The sequence below is a fragment of the Fundulus heteroclitus genome, unplaced genomic scaffold (genome assembly GCF_011125445.2).
Source record: "Fundulus heteroclitus isolate FHET01 unplaced genomic scaffold, MU-UCD_Fhet_4.1 scaffold_46, whole genome shotgun sequence".
NCBI classification, from domain to species: domain Eukaryota; kingdom Metazoa; phylum Chordata; class Actinopteri; order Cyprinodontiformes; family Fundulidae; genus Fundulus; species Fundulus heteroclitus.
Genome location: NW_023396879.1, coordinates 43,412 through 61,330, shown reverse-complemented (window position 1 = coordinate 61,330; position 17,919 = coordinate 43,412). Strand labels below are relative to the sequence as shown.

Below are 17,919 nucleotides of genomic sequence, written 5' to 3'. Positions count from 1 at the left end.
AAAAAAATACTATCAAAAAAATTAACACTGATCCCTCCACATTAACAAAGCATTTTTTGTTATAATTACTTTCTCAACCACAATAAAACAAGCCATATGTGTAGAAACGGAGCCGAAATAAATAGAAATAGTCTGGGAAAAACAAATGTTTGTGGAGGCGGAAATTCAAACTACGGTCACGGTTTCTGAGGTAAATTGTCCTGTGAGACTTCCGGCGGAAGTAAACAAAAAAAGCGCTAGCAGCTTTTAGCGTCCTGGGACTGTGAGCTGTTTGCTGTAAACTGAATATTTCAGCGTCTGCAGCAACAATATCTTCGCTTCATCACCAGAGAGCGACTAACTGCTGAATAAATATTCAGAACCATCGTCCAGGAGGAGGAAGAGACCGAGCATCAGCTCAGACTGCTGGATAGCAGCTGGAGAACCCGAACCGGGTCAGAACCTCCAGGTATGTTAACTGGACGCTGGTCTGGATGAACTAATGCTGCAAAACAGAGAATATGATCAGGAACTAGTTGATGCCGCGGACGTGTCCGAGTTTTGTTCGACTGGAGTGTGACAGGTTGACTGTTGGCAGCTGATAAACACAGACAGATGTTTCTGTGGGCGTGGCTTTCCACGGCCCCCTTTGCCGAACCAGGAAATAAACAATACGTGTTCAATTTACAAACTACAAATAATTGCAACATATAATCTGATCCGTAAGATCTGACGACATTTTCCTTAGAAAAGTATTTAATTGTTGTAATGTTGCCTGTTTTAAAGTACTTATAGATTTTGAGATCATACAAGTTGCTATATATTAGAAAGTTCATATATTATTATGACCCGAGTAAAAGTTTTTTAAAAATTCGATGAGAAAGTGGATTTCTAAGGCTTTTTAGCGAAAAGCTCATATAAAATGTTGCGCCGGGTGTCACGTGACCAGTGACGTCATTCGTTGACAAGCGTTGATCTGTTGACATGGCAACAAGTTACTTCCTGGGGTCCGTTCTTCGTACGTCAGTTAGCTGGATTTGATTGTTGACGATTTGGCATGATCTTGGATTGTTTGGTTCTTCGAAACTCATCTTGGACTTGTTGTCATAGCAACATGTGCGGCTTTTAAAGATGAAAAAGTGATGTTAGAGCCATAAATAGAAAATATTTAAGTTATTTGTATCATGGTTTGCTTTTTATTTTTATCATATTCAGTAAGAAGATTTGTTCAGGCTATTTTATTGTGAAGTTTAGTTTTACTTTGAAAGGCTTGCTTCCTGTCGAGCCGTATATTGTATTAGAAAAAAACAATGAATGGATTATCTAGACACGGAGCAATACAGTTTGACCATGTAAACTGTGTATGACTTGGAAAAGTCATACACAGTCGTTGTGTACTCCATTGTACTCTCTGTAGCGTAGCCTGAGCTACATCTACGAACTGCGTCATCGTACCACGTGACCCAAATTGTGGATTTTAGCCTAGCGGTCGCCGATGGACAATTTTTAGTCCTTAAAAAAATCTTTAACACCCAATCACGATCTTAATGCGACATTTTTTGAAAATATGGTCACTAATGCATGTATTTCCGAGTTTACTCTTGTGAAATGGCTGCCTAAACTGTGGGTTCCCCAGTAGAGAACACACAAATACTGAAGATATAACTAATAAACTTTATAATGTTATTTAACTGTAAGGTTAAGAAAGTTTGCCTTTGTTTTTAGGTATATCAGAAATCATGGCGTGAGTTCACTGTGGCTGCTAACCTAAAGATCATGTTATCGCCTAATCTCATTAGGATTTGTCTTTCGGATGTTTACAGAAAAGATGTCACACCAGCAGGTATGGGTTTCAAGTATAGGAATACTTGATTTCTTTGCTAATTAAAAGCCAAATTAGTTCACTGATAACCTCATCATAGGTAGGTGGCCGGTAGCAGCAGCCATTGCTGTTAATACCTAAAATAATAAAGACAATGAAATTCTTGACTGCTTGTGAATGCAGTTGGTGTACAATATGGGAAGATTTAATGAAAATAAAACGATGTTTATCGTAAACTTTCCAGATCTTCACAAATACATTTCACAGATCATTGATGTTCTTCTGCTGTTTTTCTTTCCCTCAGGTCTTCCTAAACATCATGTCTGTCACTACTTGGAAGGTTCTTGATGGTCACCTTCTCATACATGCAGACAAGACTTCCATTGTGGGTCAAAATATATCAGACATTATAGGAATAAAGGAAAAACAAAAGGAACCAGAACAACAGCTGAAGATGGAGACAAAAGAGGAGCTACAACCGGTACAGATTAAAGAAGAAAATGACCGCCTCAGCTATAATCAGGATGAAGGGCAGGTTTTGGTACAGCAGGAGAACAACACCTGTGTCGTGACTCCTACCTATGAGCGAATATTCCACAATGAACCAGAACTGCAGCAGATGATGGAGGCAAAGGAGGAACAAGAGCCTGTACAGATTAAAAAGGAACAAGAGGATCTTTGCAGTAGTCAAGATAAGGTTGTAATGAAGCAGGAGACTGAAACCTTTTTAGTCAGTCGTACTTGTGAGCAAAACAACAATAGTGAAGCAGAACCAGACAAGAACCAACTCTTCTCAGCAAAAAGACATAAAACTGATTTGACCTGTTGTGAGGTTTGTGGTAAATCCTTTCGTCATCACAGTTCTTTAACTGCTCACATGAGAATCCACACATGTGAAAACCTATTTTCATGCCTGACTTGTGGAAAAGATTTCACCAGCCAATATGCCTTGACTGTTCACACAAGAGCGCACACGGGCGAGAGGCCTTTTTCATGTCAGACCTGTGGAAAGGATTTTATCAGCCAGTATGTCTTGACTATGCACACGAGAACTCACACAGGCGAGAAGCCATTTTCATGTCTGACTTGTGGAAAAGATTTTACCAGCCAGTCTACGTTGACTGTGCACATGCGAACTCATACAGGCGAGAAGCCTTTCCGATGTCTGGCGTGTGGTAAAGGTTTCATCCAGAAAACCACTTTGACCTACCACATGAGAACTCACTCAGGGGAAAAACCTTATTCATGTGAAATGTGTGATAAGTCTTTCAGACAGAGAAGTGATTTGGCATGTCACCTTAGAACGCACACAGGGGAGAAACCGTACCATTGTGACATGTGTGAGAAATATTTCAGACAGAGCAGCGATTTTGCTCGTCACATGAGAACTCACACACGTGAAAAACTTTTCTTCTGCCTGACTTGTGGAAAAGGTTTTAACAAACAATATAGATTGACTCGTCACCTGAGAATGCACAGAGGTGATGAGTAGTACACTAGGCACTTGTGTGATGAATCTTTCAGATGAAGTAATGATATAATTTATAAGATGAAGAGACCAGTGGCGGCTGGCCCATAGGGGGCGCTCGGGCGCTGCCCTCCCTAGATGTGGAGGGGAAAAGTCAAAATATATATAGATTTTAAAAGTATTATTAATGTCAGTTTTTACTTAATAGTACGTGGCTACATGTAATAAGAATTATTAAAACACTTCTACTGATTGACTCTATCATTTAACAGTGCATTTCCACCAACAGACGTATCATTTCTCTTCTACACTTTTGGGGCTGTGACTCAAGGAGCCCTACAAGTGTAGCGAAATAACCAATCGTATACTGTTGCTAGGGAAGATTTATAAATATTTGGCCAATCAGCATCGCCAAAATGAATGGCTTTGGGGCTCCTGGAGTAGTAGCCCTAGCTGCACAGTGATAGGTGCACTTCACGCGAGACGTCACGAGCTACATCCGCGCTACATCCGGGTAACGGTGGTCGGCAAAACACAGTACTGTTTTCGCTTACCAGCGTGACAAAACGGGTGAATTAGAGCAAACGTTTAGTTTATTTTTGGAATCTAAACAATGCCTACGACTTGTTGTGCTCCCGGTTGCACACAGAGGCATTCCAAATAGTCGGATGTACATTTCATTTACCGAAGAAAGAAGAAAGAAATGGATAATTTCAATGAAAAGGATGCAGGATGCCAATGGACTGTGGCAGCCATCATACAATGACAGAATTGACAGTCTACACTTCATCTCCGGTAAATAAAACTTAATTTTGCACTGGTCATTGTTCTACTTAAATCATTATATAAATAAAAAATTAGGATACATATTTAAGTCAAGACGTAAACGTTTGTTTCGTAATAATATACGTACATGTACAATGTATGCAAACCCTCTGGCATGAGTCTGTGAAAAGGCTTAAGACAAAACCACCAAAATAATCCTTTGTGAACAATGTTTTTTTTATTAATTAAATGCTTATTGTGGAATCGTAGTAATTTTCCGACTTTTAATTTAAATGCGTGTACTGGGTTAGGCAGGGAAATCTATTGGCCAGCCCCACCAAGATTTTTTTTCACCAGCCGCCACTGCAAGAGACCATATAGTTTTGAAAGGTGTAATAATTTGACCCATCAGCTGATGTGTGGTAAAACCTTTACTTTATCTTTACTTACCACTTCCTAAAAGAAAAGAAAGAAGAACTCAGATTGGGTTTAGATTTAGAAATCTGAATAATTACTTTGTGACAACTCCACAGCGATTAAGCAGGTGTTTGGTAACACAATAGGGTACACAAAATTTGATTAACTACTAGGGGACACCTTGGGAACTAATCATGTACTAATGGTTAGTTAACCTGTACTTACTAGTGACCACATAGCTCAGCCTTATTAGGGGCCTACTGGTTAGTTCCCTGGGGATAAAAAGTTGAGGAAAGTCATTATTCAGGCAGGAAGTGAGGCATGGGTGCTGCTAACCCATGACAGGAGCACAACATTATAGAAAAAGTGGAGCAGCAATCTTCTTTGATCCTGCAGTGTTGCAGCAATCACAAAGCTGCAGCAACTGCAATAACGGCTTGTTTCTGTTATCGGAATTTCTGGTATAAAATCGTCCATGAATTTTTGATATTGTGAATCCAGTGCTCCGTCAAGGGAACTTCTAGTCGGGGCGGGTGTGTTTTAAAGAAATCGAATGGGAGCGTGAACAGCCGAATGCATCCATTGTGTTTTGGCCTTTCTACTCATTTCTGAATCAGCAACCACCTCTTTTAGTCAGTGTAAAATGATAGTTTCAAACATGTTTTTTTCTCCCATGGCACTTAATTTAATTGTTGGGGGAAAGTGCTATTTTTTGGTGTAGTAAATTTACATAATTGTCGTATTTGTGTGTTTAATCAATGAAAAGTTGTATTATTGGCAGTTTTATGTTAAAGAAAAGGTGAGAAAAAGTGTCATTTATGCTTTATTTTTGTTTAATTAATGGGTGGTTCATTTTGTCATCGGAGAAAAAAACCAATTGTCATTGCAATGGTTAAACATTTAAAAGAATACTGAGTAGATTGATCAGCATGTTGTTTTTGTCCAAATAAATGTTTGTTTGTTTGTTTAATTAAAGAGTCAATTCTTAATATTGATGGTGGGATTTGAATGAAATGATTGTTTATTCTGATTTGAGAAATAATTTGCCAAGCCAGAGAAAGCAAAAGTTCCACGCTTTTTCCACAGACTCTCACAGACGTATTTGAAGAGAAGGTGCCAGAGTTTCTGAAGAGTCAAGAGCATTATTTTGTCAAAATTTTGGAAAACTGCAGAGTAGGAGAGTTCTAAGTGCCGTCCTAGAAAGCAAAAGCTTACAGCACCTAGTATTCCCAGGAGGTCTCCCATCCAAGTACTAACCAAGCCCGACTCTGCCTAGCTTCTGAGATCAGACGGGTTCAGGCGCACCAGAGTGGTGTGGTCGTAAGCAATAGCCCTCACCAGGCACGGACATTTTAGACGTCACACAACATTTCCCCAGACATGCCGTGATGGTGGTTGCTTCTTCGTCCTCTTCATCAAAGCCACCCGAGGCTCATGTAGCTCCTAATCCTGGCATTTATGCATTTGACATTCTTTTAATTAAATAAACAAGTTTGTTTCTCATAGTAAATGGGACAGGCATCTGTCTGACATTCACAAAACTATGAAAGAGTAGCATAATTTTGAAAAAAAGACTCACGTATCTCTTATCATTGAAGTGCCCTGTAAAAACATTCCTACCCCGCTTCGTGGTGTTGGTGTTGCTTGAACCCAATTGGATGTACAACAGCTTTTTGTCCAGCAGAGAGAGCCAGAGAAAGCAAGTGCCAGAGTGTCTGAAGAGTCAAGAGCATTGTTTTGTCAAAATTTTGGAAAACTGCAGAGTAGGAGAGTTCTAAGTGCCGTCCTAGAAAGCAAAAGCTTACAGCACCTAGTATTCCCAGGAGGTCTCCCATCCAAGTACTAACCAAGCCCGACTCTGCTTAGCTTCTGAGATCAGACGGGTTCAGGCGCACCAGAGTGGTGTGGCCGTAAGCAACAGCCTTCACCAGGCACGGACATTTTAGACGTCACACAACATTTCCCCAGACATGCCGTGATGGTGGTTGCTTCTTCGTCCTCTTCATCAAAGCCACCCGAGGCTCATGTAGCTCCTAGTCCTGGCATTTATGCATTTCACATTCTTTTGATTAAATAAAAAAGTTTGTTCCTCATGGGACAGGTATCTGTCTGACATTCACAAAACTATGAAAGAGTAGCATAATTTAAAAAAGACTCACGTATCTCTTATCATTGAAGTGCCCTGTAAAACCATTCCTACCCCGCTTCGTGGTGTTGGTGTTGCTTGAACCCAATTGGATGTACAACAGCTTTTTGTCCAGCAGAGAGAGCCAGAGAAAGCAAGTGCCAGAGTGTCTGAAGAGTCAAGAGCATTGTTTTGTCAAAATTTTGGAAAACTGCAGAGTAGGAGAGTTCTAAGTGCCGTCCTAGAAAGCAAAAGCTTACAGCACCTAGTATTCCCAGGAGGTCTCCCATCCAAGTACTAACCAAGCCCGACTCTGCTTAGCTTCTGAGATCAGACGGGTTCAGGCGCACCAGAGTGGTGTGGCCGCAAGCAACAGCCTTCACCAGGCACGGACATTTTAGACGTCACACAACATTTCCCCAGACATGCCGTGATGGTGGTTGCTTCTTCGTCCTCTTCATCAAAGCCACCCGAGGCTCATGTAGCTCCTAATCCTGGCATTTATGCATTTGACATTCTTTTGATTAAATAAACAAGTTTGTTTCTCATAGTAAATGGGACAGGTATCTGTCTGACATTCAAAAAACTATGAAAGAGTAGCATAATTTTGAAAAAAAGACTCACGTATCTCTTATCATTGAAGTGCCCTGTAAAAACATTCCTACCCCGCTTCGTGGTGTTGGTGTTGCTTGAACCCAATTGGATGTACAACAGCTTTTTGTCCAGCAGAGAGAGCCAGAGAAAGCAAGTGCCAGAGTGTCTGAAGAGTCAAGAGCATTGTTTTGTCAAAATTTTGGAAAACTGCAGAGTAGGAGAGTTCTAAGTGCCGTCCTAGAAAGCAAAAGCTTACAGCACCTAGTATTCCCAGGAGGTCTCCCATCCAAGTACTAACCAAGCCTGACTCTGCTTAGCTTCTGAGATCAGACGGGTTCAGGCGCACCAGAGTGGTGTGGCCATAAGCAATAGCCCTCACCAGGCACGGACATTTTAGACGTCACACAACATTTCCCCAGACATGCCGTGATGGTGGTTGCTTCTTCGTCCTCTTCATCAAAGCCACCCGAGGCTCATGTAGCTCCTAGTCCTGGCATTTATGCATTTCACATTCTTTTGATTAAATAAACAAGTTTGTTTCTCATAGTAAATGGGACAGGTATCTGTCTGACATTCACAAAACTATGAAAGAGTAGCGTAATTTAAAAAAGACGCACGTATCTCTTATCATTGAAGTGCCCTGTAAAACCATTCCTACCCCGCTGCGTGGTGTTGGTGTTGCTTGAACCCAATTGGATGTACAACAGCTTTTTGTCCAGCAGAGAGAGCCAGAGAAAGCAAGTGCCAGAGTGTCTGAAGAGTCAAGAGCATTGTTTTGTCAAAATTTTGGAAAACTGCAGAGTAGGAGAGTTCTAAGTGCCGTCCTAGAAAGCAAAAACTTACAGCACCTAGTATTCCCAGGAGGTCTCCCATCCAAGTACTAACCAAGCCCGACTCTGCTTAGCTTCTGAGATCAGACGGGTTCAGGCGCACCAGAGTGGTGTGGCCGTAAGCAACAGCCCTCACCAGGCACGGACATTTTAGACGTCACACAACATTTCCCCAGACATGCCGTGATGGTGGTTGCTTCTTCGTCCTCTTCATCAAAGCCACCCGAGGCTCATGTAGCTCCTAGTCCTGGGACATATGCATTTGACATTCTTTTGATTAAATAAACAAGTTTGTTCCTCATGGGACAGGTATCTGTCTGACATTCACAAAACTATGAAAGAGTAGCATAATTTAAAAAAGACTCACGTATCTCTTATCATTGAAGTGCCGTGTAAAACCATTCCTACCCCGCTGCGTGGTGTTGGTGTTGCTTGAACCCAATTGGATGTACAACAGCTTTTTGTCCAGCAGAGAGAGCCAGAGAAAGCAAGTGCCAGAGTGTCTGAAGAGTCAAGAGCATTGTTTTGTCAAAATTTTGGAAAACTGCAGAGTAGGAGAGTTCTAAGTGCCGTCCTAGAAAGCAAAAGCTTACAGCACCTAGTATTCCCAGGAGGTCTCCCATCCAAGTACTAACCAAGCCCGACTCTGCCTAGCTTCTGAGATCAGACGGGTTCAGGCGCACCAGAGTGGTGTGGCCGTAAGCAACAGCCTTCACCAGGCACGGACATTTTAGACGTCACACAACATTTCCCCAGACATGCCGTGATGGTGGTTGCTTCTTCGTCCTCTTCATCAAAGCCACCCGAGGCTCATGTAGCTCCTAATCCTGGCATTTATGCATTTGACATTCTTTTAATTAAATAAACAAGTTTGTTTCTCATAGTAAATGGGACAGGCATCTGTCTGACATTCACAAAACTATGAAAGAGTAGCATAATTTTGAAAAAAAGACTCACGTATCTCTTATCATTGAAGTGCCCTGTAAAAACATTCCTACCCCGCTTCGTGGTGTTGGTGTTGCTTGAACCCAATTGGATGTACAACAGCTTTTTGTCCAGCAGAGAGAGCCAGAGAAAGCAAGTGCCAGAGTGTCTGAAGAGTCAAGAGCATTGTTTTGTCAAAATTTTGGAAAACTGCAGAGTAGGAGAGTTCTAAGTGCCGTCCTAGAAAGCAAAAGCTTACAGCACCTAGTATTCCCAGGAGGTCTCCCATCCAAGTACTAACCAAGCCCGACTCTGCCTAGCTTCTGAGATCAGACGGGTTCAGGCGCACCAGAGTGGTGTGGCCGTAAGCAATAGCCTTCACCAGGCACGGACATTTTAGACGTCACACAACATTTCCCCAGACATGCCGTGATGGTGGTTGCTTCTTCGTCCTCTTCATCAAAGCCACCCGAGGCTCATGTAGCTCCTAGTCCTGGCATTTATGCATTTCACATTCTTTTGATTAAATAAACAAGTTTGTTTCTCATAGTAAATGGGACAGGTATCTGTCTGACATTCACAAAACTATGAAAGAGTAGCGTAATTTAAAAAAGACGCACGTATCTCTTATCATTGAAGTGCCCTGTAAAACCATTCCTACCCCGCTGCGTGGTGTTGGTGTTGCTTGAACCCAATTGGATGTACAACAGCTTTTTGTCCAGCAGAGAGAGCCAGAGAAAGCAAGTGCCAGAGTGTCTGAAGAGTCAAGAGCATTGTTTTGTCAAAATTTTGGAAAACTGCAGAGTAGGAGAGTTCTAAGTGCCGTCCTAGAAAGCAAAAGCTTACAGCACCTAGTATTCCCAGGAGGTCTCCCATCCAAGTACTAACCAAGCCCGACTCTGCTTAGCTTCTGAGATCAGACGGGTTCAGGCGCACCAGAGTGGTGTGGCCGTAAGCAACAGCCCTCACCAGGCACGGACACTTTAGACGTCACACAACATTTCCCCAGACATGCCGTGATGGTGGTTGCTTCTTCTTCCTCTTCATCAAAGCCACCCGAGGCTCATGTAGCTCCTAGTCCTGGGACATATGCATTTGACATTCTTTTGATTAAATAAACAAGTTTGTTCCTCATGGGACAGGTATCTGTCTGACATTCACAAAACTATGAAAGAGTAGCATAATTTAAAAAAGACTCACGTATCTCCTATCATTGAAGTGCCGTGTAAAACCATTCCTACCCCGCTGCGTGGTGTTGGTGTTGCTTGAACCCAATTGGATGTACAACAGCTTTTTGTCCAGCAGAGAGAGCCAGAGAAAGCAAGTGCCAGAGTGTCTGAAGAGTCAAGAGCATTGTTTTGTCAAAATTTTGGAAAACTGCAGAGTAGGAGAGTTCTAAGTGCCGTCCTAGAAAGCAAAAGCTTACAGCACCTAGTATTCCCAGGAGGTCTCCCATCCAAGTACTAACCAAGCCCGACTCTGCTTAGCAGCTGAGATCAGACGGGTTCAGGCGCACCAGAGTGGTGTGGCCGTAAGCAACAGCCTTCACCAGGCACGGACATTTTAGACGTCACACAACATTTCCCCAGACATGCCGTGATGGTGGTTGCTTCTTCGTCCTCTTCATCAAAGCCACCCGAGGCTCATGTAGCTCCTAATCCTGGCATTTATGCATTTGACATTCTTTTAATTAAATAAACAAGTTTGTTTCTCATAGTAAATGGGACAGGCATCTGTCTGACATTCACAAAACTATGAAAGAGTAGCATAATTTTGAAAAAAAGACTCACGTATCTCTTATCATTGAAGTGCCCTGTAAAAACATTCCTACCCCCGCTTCGTGGTGTTGGTGTTGCTTGAACCCAATTGGATGTACAACAGCTTTTTGTCCAGCAGAGAGAGCCAGAGAAAGCAAGTGCCAGAGTGTCTGAAGAGTCAAGAGCATTGTTTTGTCAAAATTTTGGAAAACTGCAGAGTAGGAGAGTTCTAAGTGCCGTCCTAGAAAGCAAAAGCTTACAGCACCTAGTATTCCCAGGAGGTCTCCCATCCAAGTACTAACCAAGCCCGACTCTGCCTAGCTTCTGAGATCAGACGGGTTCAGGCGCACCAGAGTGGTGTGGCCGTAAGCAATAGCCCTCACCAGGCACGGACATTTTAGACGTCACACAACATTTCCCCAGACATGCCGTGATGGTGGTTGCTTCTTCGTCCTCTTCATCAAAGCCACCCGAGGCTCATGTAGCTCCTAGTCCTGGCATTTATGCATTTCACATTCTTTTGATTAAATAAACAAGTTTGTTTCTCATAGTAAATGGGACAGGTATCTGTCTGACATTCACAAAACTATGAAAGAGTAGCGTAATTTAAAAAAGACGCACGTATCTCTTATCATTGAAGTGCCCTGTAAAACCATTCCTACCCCGCTGCGTGGTGTTGGTGTTGCTTGAACCCAATTGGATGTACAACAGCTTTTTGTCCAGCAGAGAGAGCCAGAGAAAGCAAGTGCCAGAGTGTCTGAAGAGTCAAGAGCATTGTTTTGTCAAAATTTTGGAAAACTGCAGAGTAGGAGAGTTCTAAGTGCCGTCCTAGAAAGCAAAAGCTTACAGCACCTAGTATTCCCAGGAGGTCTCCCATCCAAGTACTAACCAAGCCCGACTCTGCTTAGCTTCTGAGATCAGACGGGTTCAGGCGCACCAGAGTGGTGTGGCCGTAAGCAACAGCCTTCACCAGGCACGGACATTTTAGACGTCACACAACATTTCCCCAGACATGCCGTGATGGTGGTTGCTTCTTCGTCCTCTTCATCAAAGCCACCCGAGGCTCATGTAGCTCCTAATCCTGGCATTTATGCATTTGACATTCTTTTAATTAAATAAACAAGTTTGTTTCTCATAGTAAATGGGACAGGCATCTGTCTGACATTCACAAAACTATGAAAGAGTAGCATAATTTTGAAAAAAAGACTCACGTATCTCTTATCATTGAAGTGCCCTGTAAAAACATTCCTACCCCCGCTTCGTGGTGTTGGTGTTGCTTGAACCCAATTGGATGTACAACAGCTTTTTGTCCAGCAGAGAGAGCCAGAGAAAGCAAGTGCCAGAGTGTCTGAAGAGTCAAGAGCATTGTTTTGTCAAAATTTTGGAAAACTGCAGAGTAGGAGAGTTCTAAGTGCCGTCCTAGAAAGCAAAAACTTACAGCACCTAGTATTCCCAGGAGGTGTCCCATCCAAGTACTAACCAAGCCCGACTCTGCTTAGCTTCTGAGATCAGACGGGTTCAGGCGCACCAGAGTGGTGTGGCCGTAAGCAACAGCCCTCACCAGGCACGGACATTTTAGACGTCACACAACATTTCCCCAGACATGCCGTGATGGTGGTTGCTTCTTCGTCCTCTTCATCAAAGCCACCCGAGGCTCATGTAGCTCCTAGTCCTGGGACATATGCATTTGACATTCTTTTGATTAAATAAACAAGTTTGTTCTCATAGTAATGGGACAGGTATCTGTCTGACATTCACAAAACTATGAAAGAGTAGCATAATTTAAAAAAGACTCACGTATCTCTTATCATTGAAGTGCCGTGTAAAACCATTCCTACCCCGCTGCGTGGTGTTGGTGTTGCTTGAACCCAATTGGATGTACAACAGCTTTTTGTCCAGCAGAGAGAGCCAGAGAAAGCAAGTGCCAGAGTGTCTGAAGAGTCAAGAGCATTGTTTTGTCAAAATTTTGGAAAACTGCAGAGTAGGAGAGTTCTAAGTGCCGTCCTAGAAAGCAAAAGCTTACAGCACCTAGTATTCCCAGGAGGTCTCCCATCCAAGTACTAACCAAGCCCGACTCTGCCTAGCTTCTGAGATCAGACGGGTTCAGGCGCACCAGAGTGGTGTGGCCGTAAGCAATAGCCCTGACCAGGCACGGACATTTTAGACGTCACACAACATTTCCCCAGACATGCCGTGATGGTGGTTGCTTCTTCGTCCTCTTCATCAAAGCCACCCGAGGCTCATGTAGCTCCTAGTCCTGGCATTTATGCATTTCACATTCTTTTGATTAAATAAACAAGTTTGTTTCTCATAGTAAATGGGACAGGTATCTGTCTGACATTCACAAAACTATGAAAGAGTAGCGTAATTTAAAAAAGACGCACGTATCTCTTATCATTGAAGTGCCCTGTAAAACCATTCCTACCCCGCTGCGTGGTGTTGGTGTTGCTTGAACCCAATTGGATGTACAACAGCTTTTTGTCCAGCAGAGAGAGCCAGAGAAAGCAAGTGCCAGAGTGTCTGAAGAGTCAAGAGCATTGTTTTGTCAAAATTTTGGAAAACTGCAGAGTAGGAGAGTTCTAAGTGCCGTCCTAGAAAGCAAAAGCTTACAGCACCTAGTATTCCCAGGAGGTCTCCCATCCAAGTACTAACCAAGCCCGACTCTGCTTAGCTTCTGAGATCAGACGGGTTCAGGCGCACCAGAGTGGTGTGGCCTAAGCAACAGCCTTCACCAGGCACGGACATTTTAGACGTCACACAACATTTCCCCAGACATGCCGTGATGGTGGTTGCTTCTTCGTCCTCTTCATCAAAGCCACCCGAGGCTCATGTAGCTCCTAATCCTGGCATTTATGCATTTGACATTCTTTTAATTAAATAAACAAGTTTGTTTCTCATAGTAAATGGGACAGGTATCTGTCTGACATTCACAAAACTATGAAAGAGTAGCATAATTTTGAAAAAAAGACTCACGTATCTCTTATCATTGAAGTGCCCTGTAAAAACATTCCTACCCCGCTTCGTGGTGTTGGTGTTGCTTGAACCCAATTGGATGTACAACAGCTTTTTGTCCAGCAGAGAGAGCCAGAGAAAGCAAGTGCCAGAGTGTCTGAAGAGTCAAGAGCATTGTTTTGTCAAAATTTTGGAAAACTGCAGAGTAGGAGAGTTCTAAGTGCCGTCCTAGAAAGCAAAAAACTTACAGCACCTAGTATTCCCAGGAGGTCTCCCATCCAAGTACTAACCAAGCCCGACTCTGCTTAGCTTCTGAGATCAGACGGGTTCAGGCGCACCAGAGTGGTGTGGCCGTAAGCAACAGCCCTCACCAGGCACGGACATTTTAGACGTCACACAACATTTCCCCAGACATGCCGTGATGGTGGTTGCTTCTTCGTCCTCTTCATCAAAGCCACCCGAGGCTCATGTAGCTCCTAGTCCTGGGACATATGCATTTGACATTCTTTTGATTAAATAAACAAGTTTGTTCCTCATGGGACAGGTATCTGTCTGACATTCACAAAACTATGAAAGAGTAGCATAATTTAAAAAAGACTCACGTATCTCTTATCATTGAAGTGCCCGTGTAAAACCATTCCTACCCCGCTGCGTGGTGTTGGTGTTGCTTGAACCCAATTGGATGTACAACAGCTTTTTGTCCAGCAGAGAGAGCCAGAGAAAGCAAGTGCCAGAGTGTCTGAAGAGTCAAGAGCATTGTTTTGTCAAAATTTTGGAAAACTGCAGAGTAGGAGAGTTCTAAGTGCCGTCCTAGAAAGCAAAAGCTTACAGCACCTAGTATTCCCAGGAGGTCTCCCATCCAAGTACTAACCAAGCCCGACTCTGCCTAGCTTCTGAGATCAGACGGGTTCAGGCGCACCAGAGTGGTGTGGCCGTAAGCAACAGCCCTTCACCAGGCACGGACATTTTAGACGTCACACAACATTTGCCCAGACATGCCGTGATGGCGGTAGCTTCTTCGTCCTCTTCATCAGAGCCACCCGAGGCTCATGTAGCTCCTAGTCCTGGCACATATGCATTTGACATTCTTTTAATTAAATAAACAACTTTGTTTCTCATAGTAAATGGGACAGGCATCTGTCTGACATTCACAAAACTATGAAAGAGTAGCATAATTTTGACAAAACTCATTTATCTCTTATCATTGAAGTGGCCCCTGTAAAACCATTCCTACCCCGCTTCGTGGTGTTGGTGTTGCTTGAACCCAATTGGATGTACAACAGCTTTTTGTCCAGCAGAGAGAGCCAGAGAAAGCAAGTGCCAGAGTGTCTGAAGAGTCAAGAGCATTGTTTTGTCAAAATTTTGGAAAACTGCAGAGTAGGAGAGTTCTAAGTGCCGTCCTAGAAAGCAAAAGCTTACAGCACCTAGTATTCCCAGGAGGTCTCCCATCCAAGTACTAACCAAGCCCGACTCTGCCTTAGCTTCTGAGATCAGACGGGTTCAGGCGCACCAGAGTGGTGTGGCCGTAAGCAACAGCCCTCACCAGGCACGGACATTTTAGACGTCACACAACATTTCCCCAGACATGCCGTGATGGTGGTTGCTTCTTCGTCCTCTTCATCAAAGCCACCCGAGGCTCATGTAGCTCCTAGTCCTGGGACATTATGCATTTGACATTCTTTTGATTAAATAAACAAGTTTGTTTCTCATAGTAAATGGGACAGGTATCTGTCTGACATTCACAAAACTATGAAAGAGTAGCAGTAATTTAAAAAAGACGCACGTATCTCTTATCATTGAAGTGCCCTGTAAAACCATTCCTACCCCGCTGCGTGGTGTTGGTGTTGCTTGAACCCAATTGGATGTACAACAGCTTTTTGTCCAGCAGAGAGAGCCAGAGAAAGCCAGTGCCAGAGTGTCTGAAGAGTCAAGAGCATTGTTTTGTCAAAATTTTGGAAAACTGCAGAGTAGGAGAGTTCTAAGTGCCGTCCTAGAAAGCAAAAGCTTACAGCACCTAGTATTCCCAGGAGGTCTCCCATCCAAGTACTAACCAAGCCCAACTCTGCTTAGCTTCTGAGATCAGACAGGTTCAGGCGCACCAGAGTGGTGTGGCCGTAAGCAACAGCCCTCACCAGGCACGGACATTTTAGACGTCACACAACATTTCCCCAGACATGCCGTGATGGTGGTTGCTTCTTCGTCCTCTTCATCAAAGCCACCCGAGGCTCATGTAGCTCCTAGTCCTGGGACATTATGCATTTGACATTCTTTTGATTAAATAAACAAGTTTGTTTCTCATAGTAAATGGGACAGGCATCTGTCTGACATTCACAAAACTATGAAAGAGTAGCATAATTTGAAAAAAGACTCACGTATCTCTTATCATTGAAGTGCCCTGTAAAACCATTCCTACCCCGCTTCGTGGTGTTGGTGTTGCTTGAACCCAATTGGATGTACAACAGCTTTTTGTCCAGCAGAGAGAGCCAGAGAAAGCAAGTGCCAGAGTGTCTGAAGAGTCAAGAGCATTGTTTTGTCAAAATTTTGGAAAACTGCAGAGTAGGAGAGTTCTAAGTGCCGTCCTAGAAAGCAAAAGCTTACAGCACCTAGTATTCCCAGGAGGTCTCCCATCCAAGTACTAACCAAGCCCGACTCTGCTTAGCTTCTGAGATCAGACGGGTTCAGGCGCACCAGAGTGGTGTGGCCGTAAGCAACAGCCCTCACCAGGCACGGACATTTTAGACGTCACACAACATTTCCCCAGACATGCCGTGATGGTGGTTGCTTCTTCGTCCTCTTCATCAAAGCCACCCGAGGCTCATGTAGCTCCTAGTCCTGGGACATTATGCATTTGACATTCTTTTGATTAAATAAACAAGTTTGTTTCTCATAGTAAATGGGACAGGCATCTGTCTGACATTCACAAAACTATGAAAGAGTAGCATAATTTGAAAAAAAGACTCACGTATCTCTTATCATTGAAGTGCCCTGTAAAAACATTCCTACCCCGCTTCGTGGTGTTGGTGTTGCTTGAACCCAATTGGATGTACAACAGCTTTTTGTCCAGCAGAGAGAGCCAGAGAAAGCAAGTGCCAGAGTGTCTGAAGAGTCAAGAGCATTGTTTTGTCAAAATTTTGGAAAACTGCAGAGTAGGAGAGTTCTAAGTGCCGTCCTAGAAAGCAAAAGCTTACAGCACCTAGTATTCCCAGGAGGTCTCCCATCCAAGTACTAACCAAGCCCGACTCTGCTTAGCTTCTGAGATCAGACGGGTTCAGGCGCACCAGAGTGGTGTGGCCGTAAGCAACAGCCCTCACCAGGCACGGACATTTTAGACGTCACACAACATTTCCCCAGACATGCCGTGATGGTGGTTGCTTCTTCGTCCTCTTCATCAAAGCCACCCGAGGCTCATGTAGCTCCTAGTCCTGGGACATTATGCATTTGACATTCTTTTGATTAAATAAACAAGTTTGTTTCTCATAGTAAATGGGACAGGCATCTGTCTGACATTCACAAAACTATGAAAGAGTAGCATAATTTGAAAAAAAGACTCACGTATCTCTTATCATTGAAGTGCCCTGTAAAAACATTCCTACCCCGCTTCGTGGTGTTGGTGTTGCTTGAACCCAATTGGATGTACAACAGCTTTTTGTCCAGCAGAGAGAGCCAGAGAAAGCAAGTGCCAGAGTGTCTGAAGAGTCAAGAGCATTGTTTTGTCAAAATTTTGGAAAACTGCAGAGTAGGAGAGTTCTAAGTGCCGTCCTAGAAAGCAAAAGCTTACAGCACCTAGTATTCCCAGGAGGTCTCCCATCCAAGTACTAACCAAGCCCGACTCTGCTTAGCTTCTGAGATCAGACGGGTTCAGGCGCACCAGAGTGGTGTGGCCGTAAGCAACAGCCCTCACCAGGCACGGACATTTTAGACGTCACACAACATTTCCCCAGACATGCCGTGATGGTGGTTGCTTCTTCGTCCTCTTCATCAAAGCCACCCGAGGCTCATGTAGCTCCTAGTCCTGGGACATATGCATTTGACATTCTTTTGATTAAATAAACAAGTTTGTTTCTCATAGTAAATGGGACAGGCATCTGTCTGACATTCACAAAACTATGAAAGAGTAGCATAATTTAAAAAAGACTCACGTATCTCTTATCATTGAAGTGCCCTGTAAAACCATTCCTACCCCGCTTCGTGGTGTTGGTGTTGCTTGAACCCAATTGGATGTACAACAGCTTTTTGTCCAGCAGAGAGAGCCAGAGAAAGCAAGTGCCAGAGTGTCTGAAGAGTCA

The 17,919-nt window shown here is 43.5% G+C and overlaps 1 protein-coding gene, 11 non-coding genes and 10 pseudogenes across 13 annotated transcripts; 1 reads left to right on the top strand and 21 right to left on the bottom strand.

Moving 5' to 3' along the window:
• Window positions 1-208: 208 nt before the first annotated feature.
• On the top strand, window positions 209-5,444 carry LOC118560618 (zinc finger protein 501-like). 2 transcript variants are annotated; one of them, XM_036131952.1, is made up of 4 exons: window positions 209-448; window positions 1,705-1,822; window positions 2,106-3,353; window positions 4,402-5,444. In XM_036131952.1, the coding sequence occupies exons 2-3, from the start codon at window positions 1,793-1,795 to the stop codon at window positions 3,291-3,293; spliced, it is 1,218 nt and encodes a 405-aa protein (XP_035987845.1). In that variant the 5' UTR covers window positions 209-448; window positions 1,705-1,792; the 3' UTR covers window positions 3,294-3,353; window positions 4,402-5,444. The 2 variants fall into 2 exon arrangements, with proteins under 2 accessions (XP_035987845.1, XP_035987844.1); XM_036131951.1 differs by having other exon boundaries at window positions 2,106-3,360; window positions 4,409-5,444.
• Window positions 5,445-5,659: 215 nt separating this feature from the next.
• LOC118560650 lies at window positions 5,660-5,777 on the bottom strand (annotated as a pseudogene).
• Window positions 5,778-6,249: 472 nt separating this feature from the next.
• Window positions 6,250-6,367, bottom strand: LOC118560690. Its single transcript, XR_004929530.1, has one exon. It is a non-coding gene; the product is annotated as a 5S ribosomal RNA (ribosomal RNA).
• A 462-nt stretch (window positions 6,368-6,829) lies between these two features.
• LOC118560691 lies at window positions 6,830-6,947 on the bottom strand. Its single transcript, XR_004929531.1, has one exon. It is a non-coding gene; the product is annotated as a 5S ribosomal RNA (ribosomal RNA).
• A 472-nt stretch (window positions 6,948-7,419) lies between these two features.
• LOC118560644 lies at window positions 7,420-7,537 on the bottom strand (annotated as a pseudogene).
• A 469-nt stretch (window positions 7,538-8,006) lies between these two features.
• On the bottom strand, window positions 8,007-8,124 carry LOC118560693. The gene has a single exon (XR_004929533.1). It is a non-coding gene; the product is annotated as a 5S ribosomal RNA (ribosomal RNA).
• A 462-nt stretch (window positions 8,125-8,586) lies between these two features.
• Window positions 8,587-8,704, bottom strand: LOC118560641 (annotated as a pseudogene).
• A 472-nt stretch (window positions 8,705-9,176) lies between these two features.
• On the bottom strand, window positions 9,177-9,294 carry LOC118560640 (annotated as a pseudogene).
• Window positions 9,295-9,763: 469 nt separating this feature from the next.
• LOC118560689 lies at window positions 9,764-9,881 on the bottom strand. Its single transcript, XR_004929529.1, has one exon. It is a non-coding gene; the product is annotated as a 5S ribosomal RNA (ribosomal RNA).
• A 462-nt stretch (window positions 9,882-10,343) lies between these two features.
• Window positions 10,344-10,461, bottom strand: LOC118560642 (annotated as a pseudogene).
• Window positions 10,462-10,934: 473 nt separating this feature from the next.
• On the bottom strand, window positions 10,935-11,052 carry LOC118560639 (annotated as a pseudogene).
• Window positions 11,053-11,521: 469 nt separating this feature from the next.
• LOC118560688 lies at window positions 11,522-11,639 on the bottom strand. Its single transcript, XR_004929528.1, has one exon. It is a non-coding gene; the product is annotated as a 5S ribosomal RNA (ribosomal RNA).
• Window positions 11,640-12,112: 473 nt separating this feature from the next.
• On the bottom strand, window positions 12,113-12,230 carry LOC118560635 (annotated as a pseudogene).
• A 467-nt stretch (window positions 12,231-12,697) lies between these two features.
• Window positions 12,698-12,815, bottom strand: LOC118560638 (annotated as a pseudogene).
• A 469-nt stretch (window positions 12,816-13,284) lies between these two features.
• LOC118560651 lies at window positions 13,285-13,401 on the bottom strand (annotated as a pseudogene).
• Window positions 13,402-13,874: 473 nt separating this feature from the next.
• On the bottom strand, window positions 13,875-13,992 carry LOC118560692. Its single transcript, XR_004929532.1, has one exon. It is a non-coding gene; the product is annotated as a 5S ribosomal RNA (ribosomal RNA).
• Window positions 13,993-14,455: 463 nt separating this feature from the next.
• LOC118560637 lies at window positions 14,456-14,573 on the bottom strand (annotated as a pseudogene).
• A 472-nt stretch (window positions 14,574-15,045) lies between these two features.
• LOC118560696 lies at window positions 15,046-15,164 on the bottom strand. The gene has a single exon (XR_004929536.1). It is a non-coding gene; the product is annotated as a 5S ribosomal RNA (ribosomal RNA).
• A 471-nt stretch (window positions 15,165-15,635) lies between these two features.
• On the bottom strand, window positions 15,636-15,753 carry LOC118560699. The gene has a single exon (XR_004929539.1). It is a non-coding gene; the product is annotated as a 5S ribosomal RNA (ribosomal RNA).
• Window positions 15,754-16,224: 471 nt separating this feature from the next.
• Window positions 16,225-16,342, bottom strand: LOC118560687. The gene has a single exon (XR_004929527.1). It is a non-coding gene; the product is annotated as a 5S ribosomal RNA (ribosomal RNA).
• Window positions 16,343-16,814: 472 nt separating this feature from the next.
• Window positions 16,815-16,932, bottom strand: LOC118560685. The gene has a single exon (XR_004929525.1). It is a non-coding gene; the product is annotated as a 5S ribosomal RNA (ribosomal RNA).
• Window positions 16,933-17,404: 472 nt separating this feature from the next.
• Window positions 17,405-17,522, bottom strand: LOC118560684. The gene has a single exon (XR_004929524.1). It is a non-coding gene; the product is annotated as a 5S ribosomal RNA (ribosomal RNA).
• Between the last annotated feature and the right edge of the window lie 397 nt (window positions 17,523-17,919).